Source organism: Phascolarctos cinereus, unplaced genomic scaffold (genome assembly GCF_003287225.1).
Source record: "Phascolarctos cinereus isolate Bilbo 61053 unplaced genomic scaffold, phaCin_HiC Scaffold_7;HRSCAF=346, whole genome shotgun sequence".
In the NCBI taxonomy this organism is placed as follows: Eukaryota; Metazoa; Chordata; class Mammalia; order Diprotodontia; family Phascolarctidae; genus Phascolarctos; species Phascolarctos cinereus.
Window position 1 is genome coordinate 113,834,085 of NW_027556180.1, and position 21,242 is coordinate 113,855,326.

General features: G+C 35.2%; 1 protein-coding gene across 1 annotated transcript in view; it reads right to left on the bottom strand.

The window, feature by feature from the left end:
• The window catches only part of KLHL1 (kelch like family member 1), a 535,364-nt gene that overhangs the window by 366,809 nt on the left and 147,313 nt on the right, over window positions 1-21,242 (bottom strand). The window contains exon 2 of the mRNA XM_020992473.1: window positions 2,401-2,583. Coding sequence (XP_020848132.1) covers window positions 2,401-2,583 — 183 coding nt within the window. The remainder of the gene's footprint in view (window positions 1-2,400; window positions 2,584-21,242) is intronic.

Consider the following 21,242-nt stretch of genomic DNA (forward strand, 5'->3'; position numbering starts at 1 on the left):
TGCCATGGTAGCTAGATGGTGAAGTAAACAGAGTGCTGGAGTCAGGACAACTCCTTTTCCTGAGTTCAAATCTGAGCTCAGACACTTATTAGCTGTGTGACCCTGGGCAAGTCATTTAACCCTGTTTGCCTCAGTTCATCATTTGTAAAATGAGCTTGAAAAATAAATCTACCATCTTTGCCAAGAACTCCCCACACCACCCAAATGGGGTCATGAAGTCAGACATGACTGGACAACAACATATATATTACATATAATATATATGCTTATGTATGTATTTACATAATACTCTGCAAACCTTAAAACATTGTTCAAATATCTATTATTTTCTCTTCAAGGAAATATAATCTGTATTATAATTGATATTTTTGTATCAAAAACAGTGGTATAACATTTTTACTTCAAATTTGTTTGCCATTTTAAGTTACTGAGAAAATTTGGTATGTTAGGATTTAGGTCAGCTGTTGTTAAAAAACAAAACAAAACAAAAATTATAGGCCTTATTCTTTCAATGAAGAGAGTTTTTCTCTCTCTCTCTCTCTCTCTGGTTTATTACCTCCTCCAAGTTGTTAATATAGCAATTAATTTAGCTGAAAGGATTTAGCTGAAAGACTTTAGTGGTCTGGAGGAACTATTTAGTTTAATTCTTTTGACAAATATGCTCAGGCTATATTATGTTTGAATAATCAACTAATTAGCAATAACTTACAACTGCCTCCAACAACAATAGTGCTGCCATAGTGAATAATACTTTCAAGGGAAAATAATCTCAGTTTTACTATGTTCTTCTGAATTCTCAAATAAGAATTGTCACAGAGGATATTGTGATCCATGGTGTTAAGCAAATTTCTTAACATAGACTCAGTGACCTTCTTTAGGCTAAAGCTAACTTCTATTAACTTCAGAGAGAAAATGGCCCACAAAAGAGGAAAAAAGAAATGGATGTAAGCTTAGGAAGTTTGGCTTTTCCACCTCTATACTGATTTAATTAATCCCACCTTCAAAAATAATGTTTGCTAAATATCCGTTTGTTGAATAGCAAAACTGTCATATGGATAATAATAAAAATGATTATTATATGTGAGTGATTTAAAAGAAATAATAACATTTTTGAACCTCCACCATAGCTTGCTGCCTGAACCAGCACCAAAACAACACTGATATAGTATTTCTTTCAAAATCAGTGCTTCTTTTCTCCTGACACCAATTTTTATGTCCATCTTTCACATTATAGCCTATTCCTTGGCCGCATTGATAATCCTCCTTTTTGCCCCTTTCCTGTGGTTCTGAAAGTCACTGAAGTAACTTCAGGGTGCTTTCTTATCCTAGATTCACAAGTATTGGAAGCTAAAGAGAAGGTTGCAGCAAAACAAATGTTTATTCACCAAGCTAAATTCTCCTTCTTATGAAAAATACTGTACTTTCAGGTAGGCCTAAATACACAGCATTAGTTAAGCTCCCTAATTTAAAGTGACATAATTCCTTGCCAATTCAAAACTTTAGGGGCTATTTTAAAAAAGATAAATGCAGTGGCCAGAATCAAATTTAGTGAATGCAGCCTAAATAGATCATAATTCTTAATGCAAATGACATGGCATTATTATGATCAGAGATAATTTACATTTTACTTTTGGAATAATAATTGCCAAGAAATGAGGGAAATTTAAATGCATCTTCACTTTAAAATGCCTTAGGGACAAAGTACAACATCATTAATACTATTAATAAATATTTTAAACGGTGATGATAATCCATCAAAATATATGAGAAGAGTTCTTTGAGTTTACTGGAAGAAACAATTGCATGAAACAAAGGTGTTATAGTTATTTTTTAGATAAGTATAGACCTTATCTCATTTCCCAGATATGCCTTTACAATCCATATTCCATACAAACTAACTCTAGGGGTAGAAAAAAAAAGGAAAAACAAGAACAAAAAACAAAACAAAACAAAAAACCCGAACAGCTTAATCTCCCCTCAGTCTCCACATCTAAGATTATGAGTGTACCTGAACAATTGAAAGATGTTTTAAAATCCTCTTACTCTTCTATGAAAATATTTGAGGTTTAAAATACTCCCACATTTGTTCTCAAAAAGAAAGAAAAGAAGGAAGGAAGAAAGGGAGAAAAGAAGGACGGAAGGAAGGAAGGAAGGAAGGAAGGAAGGAAGGAAGGAAGGAAGAAGGAAGAAAAAGAAAGAAAGAAAGAAAGAAAGAAAGAAAGAAAGAAAGAAAGAAAGAAAGAAAGAAAGAAAGAAAGAAAGAAAGGAAAAGAAAGAGAACATTAATTATCCTTTAGAAATGGGAAATGTTAACTTGGAATAAGACTTTGTGAAATCTGTATACTGACCCTACTGTTTTGTACATGGGCATATATTTATGATTAAGAAAGATCCCCCTACCTATGTGCAGGAATCTTACGATTGCCCACAATCAGGATCACATCACAGAGCTGTTGCTGCTTCAAGTAGCTTTCCATCTTTCGGAAGGTTTGTTCAGCATGGTGAACCGCCTGATAGAATTCCTCAGAGCTACTGGAGTCCATATCACTTGGGGGCGTCAGAGAATGGCTGGTTGCGGTCAGCCTGTGAATCACAAATGTAAGGCAATGTTGATCAAGTGCCACCAATTGTCCAGATCTAATCACTGATTTCTGCAAACTGACAGAAGAAATCAATGCATCTTTCTCTGCTTTCATCACTGCTAACACAAGACAGAAATTTTTTCTTTCTCTACAGTTCAAAGGATGAACTTGAGTAAGCAAAAAAGGGCCAGGAAAAGATCCATTTTTCTTGGCTAATGGAGATGATACATTTTTACATTACCTATAGGGAAATACTATGTATTAAACTTGAAAAAACCAACAAGTAATTAGCATGCTTATCCTAAAGTTAATTGCTAATGTTAGTCCCATGTGTTATTGAGAACAGTTAATTTCAATATGCTTCTCATAATTGTGCTAAGAGATACCAGCTTTATTGGCTATTGTACAAAGTGCTGCTTTACAACAGTAGGAACTTCTAACTCTGAGAGAAGTAGAGTTTTCTTTTTTTTTCTCCAAGGTTAACAATTAAATTTAACAGGGCACTATAGCCACTTGCTTTATCTTGTTTTGTAACACTGATAATTCACAATCTTAGAATTAAGCTTCTGTCTTGACTCTTGCTATTCCAAAAATATGTAAGGGCAAATAGGAGAGAAACAGGGGGAAAGGATATGTTTGTTAAAGGAAAAACAACTAAAAAATGGATAAAAATGGGAACCAAGGGGACAATACACACTGATATGGTTCTCAGTGGAGTGTAATTTTCACATTCTTGGAATGGCTAATTTAACCAAACTATACGAGCCTCGCCTTAATGTCTTAATGTTACAAGCCTTCCCAAATAATATAGAAATAATACAGAATTAAAATCTATCCGCAGTAGCCTAACTCATCTAAAATCTAACTTGTCCAAAGAGGAATTTTCAAAAAAGCAGCCACAAGTGGCATTCATTTCCCATCATTTGCTTCACATCATCAGCTTCGGGTATCATCTATCAGAGATAAGATATCTCAAATAGTTAGTCACATAGCAACAATGCTATGTACTCAGTCTCCAAGGCCTGTACTTTAAGTACCAGAATTGCTCTGATGTTACTGGTGCTACCCAGGGGCAATCAAGTCAGGACTGAAATAGGCTTAAAAAGTCTCCAGCTGTCCCCCAAAGATCAACTGTGCTTATAGGCTAGAATCCAGCCAGATGAATGCCCACCCCTCAGGTGGTAATGGGTTCTACAATCAGCCTCAGGATTCTGATCAATTTTGTGGGATGAAGGAGGGAACAAGAGAGGCTTGAAGTCTAAGAGAACTAGACGTCTAGTTCAATATAGGTCTTAATCTTCTTCTCTAATAATGCTGTAGAGAATTCATGTCTCTAGGTATTATGTAGGTTGGACTAGATGGTTTCTGAGGTTATTGACAACTCTGAGATTCTATAATCATTGTGGACATTTATAAACTGTATTCTTCACCAAAACAAACAAACAAAATCTATGCAGTAAGTAGTACAAATATTATCATCCCCTTTCAACCATGAGGATAGATGAGTTATATGATTTACCCATGTTACACAAGCAGTAGCACAGCTAATCAGTTGGTAAGCATTTATTAGGCACCTACTATATGTCAGGTACTCTGGTAAGGCCAGAGGATACAAAGAAAGGCAAAAACCAGTTCCTGCCTTCAAGGAGCTCACAGTCTACTATGGCAAACAAGTATGTACGTACAAGATACATACAGGATAAGCTAAAATATTTGAATAACTCTTACTCCCTCTACATCCAGCACAACATATAGCCTCTTCAAATTAAATTGGCTGTTTGCTGCAGACTTTTGGCAGTGACACTAAAGCAAATTGTGAAAACTTGAGAAAATTTTCTTTCTTCAAATTGGTTTTGGAAGTCATAGTATATCAAATATGAATGAATTTGAAAGTAATGTTTGCTTTTTTTTCAAAAGCTTTTTTAAAAAAAAATTATTGGAATAAACTTCAGAACTGGTACAGACTTTAAACTTCAGGAATGGTATAGATTCTTTGGGAGAAATTGTATACTTAAGAATTATCATGGAGCTCTAAGGCTATGTAGACTCTTGTGAATGTATCCATAATATTTATTAAGCACCCATTGCATACAGAACTTATGTGCTGAGGGTATTATCAAGTTTAAATAAGGCACATAAAATAGCTCAAGTAGTTTATACTCCAATAGATGGATAAAGAGATTTAAGCCAAGAACAGCCTCATTGGCACCAGAATATTAACAGTTTGCCGGTAGCTTATCAGGCAGGCTACCAATTGCCTATGAGATTAAAAATTTTAGAACTCCCTAAAATGTGTGCCAAAATCTTCCAGAATAAAAGAAAAAAAATTCTGAAGATGAAGAAGCATTTTCCCCACTATGATAATTCCATTGTAATGTTCAGAAAACACATTTAACCTTAAAAAATGAAATTTTTCACTTCAAAAAGTCAAATGAATCAGAGGCAGTTTCCTTAAGAATACCCAAGGTTTTCTCATTTAAATATCATTAAAGGCAAGAAAGAAGGCAAGAAAGGATGAAAAATATTTTGGAAATGATAGGTAAGAAAAAAAATGAGCAAAATGAGTCAAAGAAATTTTCTGGTTAGAAAATAAATGTCATCAGGAAACACCATTATTATATATATAAAAATAAATATGATATTCCCACAAATAGATAAAACTGTGAAAATTGATTTATTCTAGTTATCGGGTTTTATTTATAGCCATAAAATTTTGCAGAGATTATACAGATTTTCAATAGATTCTGAATGCTGCTACTAAAATCAACTACTTAAAAATTAGCTGAATAAAATCCAGTGTCAATTAGTATAAATCAAAACACAAAATTAATTATATTCCAGGTATCTAAATAAAGCATATAATTTAAAATCTAAGAAAAATCTTAGTAAAAGTCTTTTAATCAACTATTTTTTACTTAATATAAACAAAAGAGACGTCTACAAAATTTCCCTTGCAAAGATTTCCAACACTACCATATTTTGTATATATCAAATAGTTTATAGCTAAGTGCTCTATTATATGAAAATGACACAGACAATACAGAGAAGATAGTCATTCCCTCTTCCATAGACAAGATATTCTAAGTGTCAGGCATTAATGAAAGAACTTGAAATTGCCGGGACACTCCTAATTTTAACGCTAGAAAATCCTACAGTAATAGGCCTTTGATTGTAGCTGTAGAGGAGTACAGTCCACTAGTTTATGATATTAAGTTTCTAAAATCTAGTTGTTATCTACTAATAACTGAAATTATCTTAAACTGGGTTCCATTCCTGGTTTCTACTATTTTTCTTGGGCTTTTTATTACTACTGACAAAATTTCTTCTTCTGTAGGAGTTCCATTACATTGTCTGATCTTTGAGGAGTAGTTTCTATTCCTATGGTGTTAGTACTGTTCTAAGACTGACCAACTTAAAAAGAGGCTTCTTTTTTAAAGCCTTGTCTGTTTAAGGAAAAAAGAAAGGACCAATTGTGGTTTTCTTATTGTCATTTTATTTTATTTCAATTTTTATTTAGTATTTTATTATTCCCTAGTTACATGGAAAAACAATTTTAACATTCATTTTTAAAATAGTGAGTTCCAAATTCTCTCCCTTACTCTCACCTTTCCCCTATTAAGAAGGCAAGCAATTTGATGTAGGTTATATATGAGTAGTCATTCAAAACACTTCCATAACAGTCACGTTGTGAAAGACTAACTTTATTTCTCTTTATCCTACCCCTTCCCCTATTCATACTAGTCTCTTCTTTCATCCTGTCCCTGCTCGTGTTTTGCTTTGACTATCCCCTCCCCCAATCTGCCCTCCTTCCTATCACACCCCCTTCTCTTTTCCCCTTTCCCCTTACTTTCCTGGAGGGTAAGATAGATTTCTATACCCAACTGAGTTTGTATATTATTCCCTCTTTGAGCCAATTCTGATGAGAGTAAGATTCACTCATTCTCTCTCATCTCCTTCCTCTACCCCTCCACTGTAAAAGCTTTTACTTACCTCTTTTGGACAAGATAATTTGTCATGTTCTTTTTCTCCCTTTCTCTTTCTCCCAGTACATTCCTTTCTCCCCACCTTGATTTTATTTATTTAGATACCATCCTTGCATATTCAACTCACATCTTGCCATTTGCCTTTATATACGCTTTCTAATTACCTTAATAATGAGAAAGGTCTTATGAATACAAATATCATCTTTCCATGTAGAAATGTAAACAGTTTAACTTTAATAAGTCGCTTATGCTTTTTCTTTCCTGCTAACCTTTTCATGCTTCTCTTGAGTCAAATTTTCTATTTAGCTCTGGTCTTTTCTCAAGAATGCATCAAATTACTCTATCTTATTGAATATCCATTTTTCCCCTCCATGAATTATACTAAGTTTTTTCTGGGTAGGTGATTTTTGTTTGTAATCCAAGCTCCTTTGCCCTCCACAATATCATATTCTAAGCCCCTAACTCTTTAAAGTAGAACCTGTTAGGTCTTGTTTTATCCTGATTGTGGCTCCACGACACTTAAATTGTTTCTTCCTGGTTACTTGAAATATTTTCTCCTTGGCCTGGGAACTCTGGAATTTGGCTATAATATTCCCAGGAGTTTTATTTTTGGAATTCAATTTCTATTTTACCCTCTGGTTCTAGAATATCAGGGTAGTTTTCCTTCATAATTTCTTGAAAGATGATGTCTAAGCTCTTTTTTTTTTTATCAGCTTTCAGGTAGTTCAATAATTTTTAAATTATCTCTCCTGAATCTATTTTCCAGGTCAGTTGCTTTTCCAGTAAGATATTTCACATTGTCTTCTTTTTTTTTTCATTCTTATGGTTTTGTTTTATGATTTCTTGATTTCTCATAAAGTCATTAGCTTCCATTTGCTCCATTCTAATTTTTTAAGGAATTATTTTCTTCAGCGAGCTTTTAGACCTCCTTTTCCATTCGGCCAATTCTGCTTTTTAAGGCATTCTCCTCATGGGCTTTTTGGAACTCTTTTGCCAATTGGTCTAGTCTATTTTTAAGTTGTTATTTTCTTCAGTATTTTTTTGGTTCTTCGTTACCAAGCTGTTAACTCGTTTCTCATATTTTCTTGTATCACTCTCATTTCTCTTCCCAATTTTTCCTCTCCTTCTCTTATTTGATTTTCAAAATCCTTTTTGAGCTCTTCCATGGCCTGAGAGCAATTCATATTTTTCTTGGACACTTTGGATGTAGGAGATTTGGCTTTGTTGTCTTCTTCTGAGTATGTGTTTTAATTTTCCTTGTCATCAAAAGGAAGTTTCTATAGTCATTCTTTTTTCTCCTGTTGTTTGCTCATTTCCCCAGGCTATTACTTGATTTTTTAATTCTTTATTCAGGTAGGGCTCTGGTTCCAGGGTGGAGAGCCACACTGTCCCAATTTTCAGGTGTTCTGTGTGGCTATTTTCAGATATACTTCTAGGGACCTGTAAGTTTTAATTCTTCCAAGACAGTAGATCTAAGGAGAGGTGTTTGCTCCTCTCCTGGACTGTGTTCTGGTCGGTGAGTGACCACAAGCATTCTTTTCTGCCTTGGAACTGTGAGGAGGGTTCTCTCTCCACTGTGGCCACAACCTCTGCCTTGCTAGTGCTCCTTCTTGCCCCAGACCTACCACACAGGACTGTCACCCAGATCCAAATATGGGCAAAGCAACAGAGCTCTGCCTCAGCGTTAGCAAAGGGACCCCGGTAATCTCCTTCTGACTAGTTGTTCAATCTTCCTACCATCTGTGGGCTGAGAGTTCCAGAAGCAGCTGCTGCCACTGCTGATTCAGTCACTCCCAAGGCCTGCTCGTGGTTTCCTAGGACCTGATCTGGGCCAGACTGTGCTCTTCTCTCAGCATGGTGCAACAGACCTTTCCTGTCAACCTTCCAGGTCGTCTTGGGCTGGAAATTTGTTTCATTTTGTCTTTTTGTGGATTCTGCTGCTCTAGAATTTGTTTAGAGTAATTTTTCAAAGGTATTTGGAGCAGCTTGAGGGAGAGCTCAGGCAAGTCCCTGAAGTTATTCAGCCATCCAGGCTCCACCCCTATCATTTTATTTTATATTGCTATAGAAATTGTAACAATCATGGAACATGGCTTACAGTGCCTAATTATCAATAAGTGTAAGATTGAGGAAAATATTCTTGGATATGTCTAACAAATAAGGAGTGTGAATGTATGTGTCTGTGTGTATGGAAGGTGTATGGTTATTATAGATAAGGGAGAATGTTGAAGGAGAAAGAACAGTAATTAAGTTCACATGAGAATAGGATATTAGAAATAGCAACAAATTGTACCAGTCTTAAGTTTTGTAAGGACAAAGAAGATCAAATGATGTTTGACTATATGAAAACTTTGCAAACTTTAAACTTCAAATTTATTTCATATTTTGAGTCTACTGAAATACCTCTAGGGATTTGTAACACTGGGGTCAATGTAGATCTGTATTTAGGAGGGCAGGGTAGATGTGAAATCACTTTTCTTTCTCTCCTTTCGAAACTTCCCTTTAGACCCCACAAGGAATGTCAGGCTCATTAGTCTTAAAGAGTGTAAAGTCACAAATTCTCTTTCAAGTTTCTGTTTTAGGGAGCTTATCAAAAATTAAAAAAAAAGGAAAATGGCTCAAAATATATGTTGCTAATTTGAGAGAGATCTTATAACAATGGAATCAAAAAGAAACTTCCCATTCAAAATCATTATTTGGCAAAACTACTAGAGGTGTTCTACTGACCACTCAGTGCATAAACAAAAGAACACTAGCAAAATCACATTTTTGGAGAGAGAAAGAACAAAAGTCAATATATAAAGGAAATAGCTTAACTTATAACACAAAAACTAGGTGGCACAGTGGTTAGAGCACTGGCCCAGAAGTCAGGAGGACCTGTGTTCAAATCCGACCTCAGACCAAACACTTGACACTTACTAGCTATGTGACCTTGGGCAAGTCACTTAACCCCAATTGCCTAAAAAATATAAAAGAAAAGAAAACTAATTGAAAACCAATGCTTTATGATAAACAAAAAGTAGGGGTGATTGGGCAGTTGGATAAAGACAGTTTGGTTCATTATCATGACATTCCTCATGAGGCATCCTCCCTCACTAGAACCTCTCCCCCACCCTGTCCAGCAGTTACAACAGATTATGGTCTCCCCATTGACTAGGCCTAGGAAGGTAAACCACTTCTCTGCTACTGTCCTTGGTACTGCAGATAATAAGACTGTTCTCAGCCTGCTTCCAGCTACTCGTAACCACTGGGGCAAGGTGAATGAGTACCCCTCTCCCTAACTCCCATTACAACATTTCTTTTCTGTCATGGTCCTTGCCAAGCTCCATTTCCCATGTTTACCTGGAGAGGAAATTCTTGGCAAGAAAATGAGCCTCTCCTAAACTATAAACCCCAGGATGCTTAGTGAAGGCTTAAACTACTTCCCCCAAGAGGTCCTTAGCATAGAACCACCTAGGGTCTGCCAAACAATTATTACACATCAATATATTATCTTTGCAACTTGCTGTGGATAATAAATTCAGAATTGTATAGCCAACTCTCTGATGATGAATCAATCTCAGAGGACAGAGTAGAATCAGGGCCAAGATACTTTAACACCACCTCCCTTTGTACCTAGCATCAACCTCCTGGCATTGGAGTAAGAATTCAGTGGAGGATGCCTACATAAAATGGGGAAAAAAATTAGTAGGGGGGTTGGTAATGAACTAGTTGGTAATGGGCTACTTCTGTTAGATTATAAACTCTTCAGGGATGGGGACTTTGTCTTAAATACTTCTGTATCCTCTATGGAAGCTAACACAGAGCTATATCCAAGGTTTATTTTTTTAAGAATATTAATTGAGTGAATTAATTAATGGCAGATAAGATAGCAATAAGGGAGAAATCAAAGACTCTCAGAAGACAGAACCAAGACATAGTATAGCAGATGCTGTTGATTTTTAACCTGGTGACTATAAATATGGTTTAAAAATTTAAAAATTAAAAAAATTAAAAAATAAATGTAGTTTTGAAAAGATAGATGGATAGATGGGTAGATAACTATATTTCAATATAATTATTTTCCTTTGTAATTTTATGTATTTCAATTTGTGAATTTAAAAATATCATTCTGAGAAGGGGTCCAGAGACCTGCCAAAGAGATCTAAGATAGAAAACTTAAGGACCTCTGGTACCTATAAAGATCTAGTGATCTCCAAAGGCCCTCACAATTCTAAAATTCTGAAGTTCTGAAATAAGGTACAGCTTGAAGTTAAAAGGAATGGCTCCTTCCTTCCCCCCTCCCCCACTTCTTCCTTACTTTCCTTCTTAATGAAGCTTAAGGAGCAGAAATCCTGAATCATCATATTAATGATAGCCTTCTGAATAGAAAGGATAGAAAATTCTGCACAAAGTTGGGAAGGCCTGGGTTCAACCTGTAGCTCTGACATTGGCTACCTGTGTGACCTTAGACAAGTTGCTTAAATTCTCTAAACCTCAGTTTTTTCAACTGTAAAAAGAGACCTGATAAGGTTGTGGTGAGGCTGGCATGAGTTTATGGAAAAAATCTTTGCAAACATGTAAGTTATAAATGATAGATGTTAATATTTCCGCTATAAAATTTGGAAGCAAACACGGCAGGAGCCATAATGAGTTGAAAAGAAAGAGTCCCAAAATCAAGGTCATTTTCCAAAATCTGAGTCTGTACCTATAAATTTTTCACATTCCCCAGGTTCTAGCCTTTGAGCCTTGCTATATTACATCTTGAAAAGGCTGTCACTTTCCTCGAAGGTCAGTCTCTCTGTCACAGAATGAAATTAGATTAGCTTGACTTGATTTGCCCTCTACAATGCCAGTGAGGGCATCCTACCCCCCCCACCTCATCACCTGCTATTTCCTGTTTACAGATTAATTCACAAATCCTCCCAACATCCTTGAATATGAGGTGGCATTTAAGAAGGCTCTTCATTTTTAAAAGAGGAGAAAGCAGGGGCCCAAAGAGCTTAAATCATTATCGAAAACATTTATTAATTGCCTACTTCTATGACACACTTAACAATGAGGTAAACAAGAGAGAATAGTCCCTGTTCTTAATTTTAAAGGCTATAGCTCGCTAAGAGAACAAAGCACAGCTTAGGTCTCTGAAATCTCCAGCCACATTTTTCTAATCCCAGTTTATAAGGCATTATCACACAAAAACATACACAAAATACAAAAAAAAAAACCCAAACCTTATACTTTGTAAGACATTCAGGTGGAAAGAATAGAAAATACAAAAGAAGGGGAAAAGCCTTAAAAGTGATATCTATGAAATTAATTTATTTTTAAAGTTCTTAATTATATGCAATGCATTTCTACAAAGAAGATAATGCATGATTATAAGAAATGGTAGCAATAAGAGGGCAAAAAACAAAAGACCCTCAGAACAAACCAACAAAAACCCTGAAGAAATTCACCTGATATGGCAAAATAGAATGACTGGAAAAAGAAAATACTTCTGTGCTAGTATAATTAAATAATTGCAGGAATATTTTTGAAGGACAATAGTTACACTCACGGTAAGCTAAAAATAAGGAATTTTGAAGAACAGGGTTAAAAAGAAGTCATCAAGGAACCCTAAGGTAGGTAAAGAAGATAGGCTAGACAAATGGCAAATAAGAGGAGGAATGACTGGTGGATAGACAGCATGGTCTACTGTTGCCTTCAGGATGTCAGGATAGAGTGAGTGAGGCTTCCTGCATTTTAGGGTGACCTCCTATTGCAAATTAGTAGGACATGGAAAAGAGTTGTACAAGATGGGTAGAGGCATGGATGGATTATGATCTTAATCATGGGAAGGAACATTCAAACTGATGGGATACAAATGTTTTTGAATATTTTTAGGTTTTAATACTTTTTAGAACCACAGATTTAAGCTGGAAGGAATCATTTAATCTTGTCCTTGTTGGAACCAGTGAACTGGGAAGATTTGCCAGACATTATAGAATTAGCAGACGAGAAAATCAGTGACTCAAGTCTCTTAGTCCATATCCAACACTCTTTCTACTGTACAATAATCTTTCTAAAACCTTCAAAATAATAGCTATACAACATAAATTCAGTGGTGTGCTACAGGCAGCTTGTACTGGCTCAAGAGAGCCAATGGTTAAATTTTCAGTTTACCTCATGCCTGGGAAATTGGCAAACATTTCCAATCAGCACTTGATTTACTGTTTTGTTGATTATTCAGGGCAGGGGTAGGGAACCTGTGGCCTTGAAGCCACGTGTGTCCTTCTATGTCTTTGGGTGTGGCCTTTTTATCAAGAGGATTATTTGTTCTGTGAAGTTTGGACTCAGTCAAAGGGTCACAGTTGAGCAGCTAGAGGGCCACATGTGGCCTTAAGGCCACAGGTTTCCTCCCCCTGGGACTCTGAGCTTATGAAAGTGAGGGAGAAAATGTTAATAATCCAATTAAACTTAGAGTATATAAAAAAAAAATTTCCTCCTAGAGACCCAGTTGTTAAATTTACCAGAACACTTCTAGGTAAAAGATACTATTACTCTCATGTTCACTGTAAGTGTTTTAAAAATAAAAATTATCCCCATGCTATTCTCCATTTAATAATACATGATAGTAACTAATATCTGCCTTTAAGCCCACAATTTGGGGTAACCAAACATCACTAGAAGGTCAGTTTTAATAATTTAAAATTGATAATCAAAAATCATAACTATGTACCTGATACATGGGAGGTTAAAAGAAAGATTTTTACCTAGGCAACAATGACAACAATATAGAATGGTTTACTTATGGGTTAAAAAAATTATGAAAGGATTACAAGCTGATGGATATGTGGTGGTCTGTGTTATAATCTCTGTTGCTTGGAAAGGTTAGGCTGTTGGATTATGTGAGTTAGGGAGGTCTGGGCTAGAGGTCTCCCACTACATCCTGGGCAATCTCCAGTTGTTTTGATCTACTGGAGCCAGGGCTCCAGAGGAAAAAGTAAGGCTGGTGACTTTGCACAGCCCTTCCTCACTTAAATCCAATCCACTTGCATGTCATGACATCATACCTCTGATGTCATGGTCCTCTTTGAGAACAAAAGGCAAACAACAAGCAGTCTGAGCTAGAGTAGGACTAAAGCTGGTTAGGTGAACTTATTAATTCTGGCATTAATACAAATAGCCCCTGGGAGCCAGGGGCCACCAAGCTGCCTAAGGAGGAGAAAACTGGCCCAGGTCATAAATGAAGTAGGTCAAAGCTTCTGTCCTAATCAATAGATTGGTCGGTAGGTGGTCATTGCTCTTCCAGTCTAGAAGTGATAGGGAGACAGTTTCCAAAACCAAAATAAAATAAAATGATGAAAGCTCAGAAGTGTCATAATATCCCTTCATAATATGCATAAATATATCTGAACTACTTAAAAAGTAGAACTTTCACTCAAAGAAAAGGAAGGGAAGAAGCATTTATTAAGTGTCTATTATGTACCAGGCAGGCACAGTGCTAAGTACTGGAGATAAAAATGCAAGTAAAGAGAAAGGCAGTCCCTGACTTCAAGGAGCTTACATTCTAAGGCTTACTGTGCCTGATTTTAAACTTTTATTTCTGTCTTTCCTACTGTATTTTCTATGTACTTTCTTTATCTCTATTATGTATTTTTTCATTTATTTGCCCCTCTTAAATCATATCTGGATTTTCCCCCTTTATTCAAATTTCAACTTCTACTTATTTTTCAATACTTCATTAATTGTTGAATAAACAACCCCCTTTATCTCTTTTAAAAGTCAAATATGTATAGAAAACTCATCTTTTTTTTAGAAAAAAAGAAGTAAAATGGTTTTATATAGATTGAAGAGACACAGGAGGAAAGTAAATTTTACATCAGATAAGGAACTAAAACCCAATTTGGATAGATTGACATTTAATTTTGGGAGGGCAGAGTAAACAACTATCTATGAGGCTTTTCTGCTTATTATTTCCTTCCTGCTTGTTGAAAAACAAATTTTCTCTAAGGATGTGTTTAACCCTCAATAACCTAAGCCTTGGGGAATGGTAAAAGAATAAACAGGAAACCAATGAAATAGTAGCAAAAGTATTTGGCCTCTCCATAAATCAAATCAATGATGATAAAGAGACCAATACTCTTGCTTCTATAAAGTAGCATTTCTAGACATATATATTTTAGAAGAAAATGCCTTGCCACTGAAATTAATAGGAAATACAAGGCACTTTATCATCCTATAAAAAGTTTACCTACACAACAAAAGATCATCAAATTGCAATAATGTGAAAGTAAAATAAGCACAAGTAATACATGCTTTAACCCATTGAGTTCTATATTCTTCAAGAATCTGTAGCAGAAGGGGCAGCTAGGTGGTGCAGTGGATAAAGCACTGGCCCTGAAGTCAGGAGGATGATCTGAGTTCAAATCTGGCCACAGACCAAACGCTTAACACTTACTAGCTGTGTGACCCTGGGCAAGTCACTTAATCCCAATTGCCTAAAAAATTAAAAAGAAAAACAGTCTTTAAGAATCCGTAGTGGTAAATAACTCTTTGGTCTAGGTTTTGAGGATCACTGTAGAGGATATAGTCACTGAAATCAACAATTTTTAAACTTATTTTTTTAATACTATACACACACTTCTAATGATAATTCGTAACTGAATTAGAGCTTTCTGTTTTGATTGAAATTATTTCTACGTGCAAACACCTGATAGGCCTTTCTTTATGTTATGAAATAAAGGAAAATTCAAACCACCCTACCTCAGAAATAACAATGTTTACTTTTCAAATACCAGTATCTAGGCACAAAGTCCTACTTGTACAAAGAGCTAATAGTGATAATAGAAACATAAATGAGAACAGAATTAAATGACATGCTAATTATTTTATGCTATGCTAAACAAGACTAAGTGTTTCATCTTTAAAAAGGGTGTTTATGCAGGCATTTTTCATTTTAATTATAACTTTTTCAAACAGAATGTGTAAGTACAAAATTGATCAAGTTGGACACTAGTTCTTTCAAAGAACTTGGTGCCTCAAATTTAGTGAATTTTTATGCCTAAGTGCATGGTCAATTAGATGAGACATATGCTAGCAAATTGTGATGCTGTATTTTAGCTCATTTTTTAAAAGTTGCTATATAATCAGACCACTAAAGTCCTTTTCTGCTGCCTCAGTGTGGTATGTAGATGATCTCGGGTTCTTGAAGGTCATGACAGTAAGAACATAAGCTCTGGCAGATCCTAGCAAGCATAAGACTCTCTTTTATAGCCATATGATGGACTGTTATATCTATTGTCCAAAGGACAGTATACAGTGAGCATGTTGCAGCAGAAAGATTGTGAGGTTGGGAGTTAAAAAACTGAATTCAAACCATATCTCTGCAATTCCTGTGTGACTAAGAAAGTGAACACTGAAGTCTCTTCAAGCTCCAAGGCCAGATATGTCCTACACCCTCTGTCCTTTATGCTCTATACTGTCTAACTTTGTGATTGTAGTATCTCCCAGCTCCCAAGCATTTAGCATCTCTATGTAGATTATTCATAAATTTATACATACGTATATATATATATGCATATATATATACATGAATGTGTGTATGTATATGCATGTATATCTAGATATAAATATATAAGGCCATCCCTAATCTCTGTCCTAAGCTAATGTCCCATATCACCAAATGCCTCTTAGACATCTTAAACTGGATGTCTTATAATTACTTACCTGATATACAAGTGCTCATTGACTGGATTTCAGATTCAACATGTCCAAGACAGAACTCATTATATTTTCCCCAAAAACCCTCCCTACTTTTGAACTTTCCTATTACTTCCAATAGTAGCACCATCCCCTCAGTCAACTCAACCTTGACATTTTGCTCCACATTTCAAAGTCAACAAGCATTTATTAACTCCCAATTATATACCAGACACTAGGCTAAGTGTTGGCAATACCCCAAAAAAAAAAACCTAAAAGAAACAAACAAAAATGTCTCTACCTTCAAGAAGTTCACATTCTAATAGGGGAGACAATATGTATATGGCTGGATACATGCAAGATAGGTAGATAGATAGATAGATAGATAGATAGAGAGAGAGAGAGAGAGAGATAGATATACAGACAGACAGATAGATAGATAGATAGATAGATAGATAGATAGATAGATATAGATTGATTGATTGATAGATAGTTGATAGTCTTAGAGGAGAAAGCAGTAGCAGTGGGTGGAATAGGGGAAGTTTCTCACAGATGGTGTAACTTGACATGAGTATTGAAGAAAGTTAGAGAAAACAAACTGTGGAAGAGTTGGGGCAATGTAATCTAGGCATAAAGGACAATCAATGAAAAGACACTGAGATAGGAGATAAAGTGTCGTGTTTGAGAAACTAGACAGACCAACATAGCTGGACAGTAGAGTGTTTGGAGTGGTGTGGAGGGCACTAAAATATAAGAAGACTGCAAAGATAGGAATGGTCCAGATAATAAAGAGATTTAAATGCAAAAGAAATATTTGAAAATCCATATATCATATAAATATGACATGCTAGAATATATATACTCATACGCACCAAATACATAAACATATATGCATATAAATGCTTGTTAACTTTCTAAACACAATCACTAGGTCAGCCATGGAAGAATGATACAAATATACACACATATGTATGTACACATATATACATATACACATACATGTGTGCATGTATGTATGTATGTATGTGTGTGTGTGTGTATGTATACATATTGTCCAAAGCTACTATCAAAGACTATTTCCTAAGTTGTGAGTGTGTGTGTATAAGGGGTAGGGTGGGGGGAGGGTCTTGATCTTTTTCTGTAAAGGAAGTAGCTATAAATCCTAAAAGAATTAGGTAAACAGTAATACAAAAAAGAGAAGAATGAGAATCTCTGAAAGCAGAACCCTGGTAATAGGAAAGAGCAGCAAGTGGATTATTTATATAATTTTTCCTAAGGATCTAACTGATCCCTGTAATATCATACACATGGCCTCACAATGATTTATGCCACAACAGATTCTTGGAAACTCATAAGACAGCAAAATGCCATTTGCCTCCTTCTCTTTCTCACTGACCCATGAAAAAAGAAGAGAGGGGGGAATCTTGTTCCTCTACAAACTGTATATCATGCCATTTTCCCTTTTTGTATTAGATGGTACTCCTGTATTGGTATGACAAAAAAGCTGATGCAGTTTTATATGGATAGTTGGGGAATAAGATCTAAAAGTGACTGGCCAATAGCTGAAAGTGAATGAGTGGCTCGAGATTAGAGAGAAGTGAATTCATTTCCCAACATCACCAAATGAGTTCACTGTTGAAATTTAAGGTGATAATAGTATATACACTATTCATACCTCCCTAAATTGATTGTTCATCAAGTCAGGTGTTCAGACTCTCTAACTTATTGAATTTTTTATCTTTTCTTCCTGCATCCTAATTTCTTATTAGAGGATAATTTAGTTTCCTAATGTTTATGTTTGTTTGTTTTGGTGTGTTTGTGTTTTAAAAAGAAATATCACTCTTATGTGTAGAAAAAAATTAATTATGTGTGAGAAGATATAGATACTAGTCTTATCTTTGCCACTATCTCATAATGTTATCTTGGACAAGCCATTTAAGTTCTCTAGGTCTTAACTTTCTTCATGTCTAAAATACAAAATTAGGCTAAATGATTACTAGGAGCTCATCTAATTTGAATTGTGGTTAGATTTTATAATTTTTGGAAGAAAGAAAGGAAGGATGAAATGAAGGAAGGAATTTAAACTTGAATGTAAGTTACTTGCTTTTTACCAGAAGGGATTATTTCACTCAATGCATTTGGACCACCAGCATTAATCATAGAATACGTCCCATAGTAGGTGTTTAATCCATTCGTGCTGATTAAATTTATTGGAGGAAGGACAATACATCTATACATAATCTTATGTTCTCCTTTACGAATTTTTTTTTCCAGTTGAAGGTGTCTGATTTTTATGGCAGTCAAGGAGAAAATATGATGGCCTTTACAATCAACTTTACCAGTGCACCTCCGTATTGTAAAGTAAAGCAGAAATGTCATGATTACCTCCTGTTACCTGTTCTGTTATTTTCCAACTTCTGTCTCTCTTAACAGGGGGTAGAGTAAACCTTTAAAATTTGACTTCAAAATGGAGGAGAGATCAAATGTTTGGGAGAGAATCAGAAATGATCTATATTACGTTTTGTTTTACTTGTACTTAGTTTGAATGAGCAGGTTGCGCTATTCACTGTGGTGAGACTTTGATTAAACAGTCCAATACTCTTAAATCAAAGAATGCCACAGACTCTGTGTTACTGCAATGAACAACCTACCCACTTGTATATAACACCCCCCCTTTTATTAATAATCAGTCATCCAGAAATTCAATTATCTGACACCAGTTTCTTTGGTGTGAAATACGATGGGATTTTTTTTCTTTACCTCTATACATAAACAGTGTTTGTAATGACAAATAATATACAGATATATACTTAGATAGATCTGTGATCCATGTATCCGTCTAAATCCTCCACTGATATAGTTCTGAAACCACCCATGCCATCTCATTCAGTGTGATTCTCACTCATGTCTTTTTATACACCCTCCATTAAAGATCAGATAATTATGAAGGACCTTCATTTAGTTCCATTCCAGGCTGTCAGTTATTTCTCATTGTCATTGCATGACTGGCACATTTCCTATTCTGGTTGTATACACTTTTGATGATGGTATTTGTGCCTTGGAGTTCTCAGGCCAAAACCTTTACAGATGTCTGTTTTATGTAGCATGTGGGAGCCTTTGCATATAAGGCCTCTAAAAATGCTACCCCAGTTTCATAGCACTTTGTGGGTCTGCACCCACTTAAAACTATAGTGCATGGACCATAATTATGCATTTATTTTTTGCTTGTTATCCAAATTACATACCCCAACAAAACAAAATGTTCTGCAATCATGGATGGCCGAACTAGAATGCACATATTAGAATTAAACTTACTATTAGTGAGGCCTCCTTAAGTATACCAAAGAAGTAACCAAGTTCAGAATGCATCAGAGTCAATCTTTGTGTAAACATCTAGCAAGGGAAGGGAAGCCATGGTGTTTGCTCAGAGTACCATCATTTTTTACTTAATCTTAGCAAGTAGGATTGATTTTTTTTTTTATTTTTAAATATTTCCCTTTTCAAATGCAAGTACATTAAGAAAGTGATTGCTGTTGTTGTTGTTATTTGTCCCTTGTTCTCAAAGAGGACCAATGACTTCAGGAGGGGGATGTCTTGACTTACAAGTGACTTTGATTTAAGCGAGGCAGAGCTGTGCCATCAGCTTCACTCTCTATTTCAGTCATTGGAGTTCCGTGGCAAGACTTAACTCAAGAAGACTGGCCATGGCCCAGTATTCAGTGAAAGAAGGCCTTTTTAAGTTAAGGTCCCAGGTCTCAGGTTTCAGGCAAAGCCCATTCAATAATTAAAGGCTAGGTATGAATTGAGGCAAAAGATGACCTAGTTTGCCTTTATAAAAGATCTAAACTGCCATAGTCTAAGCTATGCCAATGAGGGCATTGATTGCCATCAAAGAGATATACATAAAGGACTTAATGCTCCATTACAGAATAGGAACCAATAGAATTATCATAGAATAAGAACAATTCTGTGTTGCTGCTATAGAATCAGGGAAGAGATTGTGGTTAATTTAAAGAAGTACATATGTAGCTGTAGTTATTATACTATAGTCTATGAAATGCATTTACTGTAGCAATGGCTGTAGCATTTGAAAGGCACATTGGGTATGCAATATCCTGAGCTGAATTTTTGTCAATATAAATATGGGTGATTCCTCTGTGTTTGTTACTTTCTTCAATCACACCATATTTAATCTCTGTATTCCAGCCAAAGTTCATCTCTTTGAAGGCCAAATATATTGGAAAACTGGAAACACCATGCTCCAAGAGGGTGTACAGAAGAGGCTGCAGCTAGAACACAAGCGCACTCTGGGAAAGTATGATTTGCAAACCTGCTATAGCACTAAATGCTAAGTACCCATTCATTTGTAGAGATTGTTGTACTGCTGAAGGAACCTGAAAACCAATACCTTCTACTTGCCTGGTCATTAACTAGAAGTAGTTATTCCCAAGTTCCAATTGATTGATTTTTTTTATGATGAAAACTGAGACACCCACTTACAAAATACAAAATAAAACCTGTTGCATTATTTGACTTTTTGAGGTAAGTATATTGTCTAGTCTACAGAGTTAAAAATAGATAGTTTTCATTAATTTTTAAGATGTGCAATGTTATTGTGATATAAAAGTGTTTTTATAAGCTTATTCTTTGCTTAATACATTAAGGTAGAACTCTATATGTTCAAAATAAATACCAAAATGTTAATCACCATATAAAAATACAATACTAATAACAATGAGAATAACAGATTGCTTTCCAAGGAATATCATTATCTCAGATGTGTCCTGTTTTTTAGGACTAAACTAATTCATGAAGTATCTTACTTACTAATAATTATTCATTAGGACACATTCAAAACAAGAAAGGTATTGAAAATAAATACTTTTAAATATAATATAATACATCTCTGTAAATATTAAATGCCTTCAAAACATACACAAAATGATTGTTTTTAATGATAAATTTCAACTGCATTATGTAATTAATTGCAATGGCAGATAATAACTTCCACTTTTGA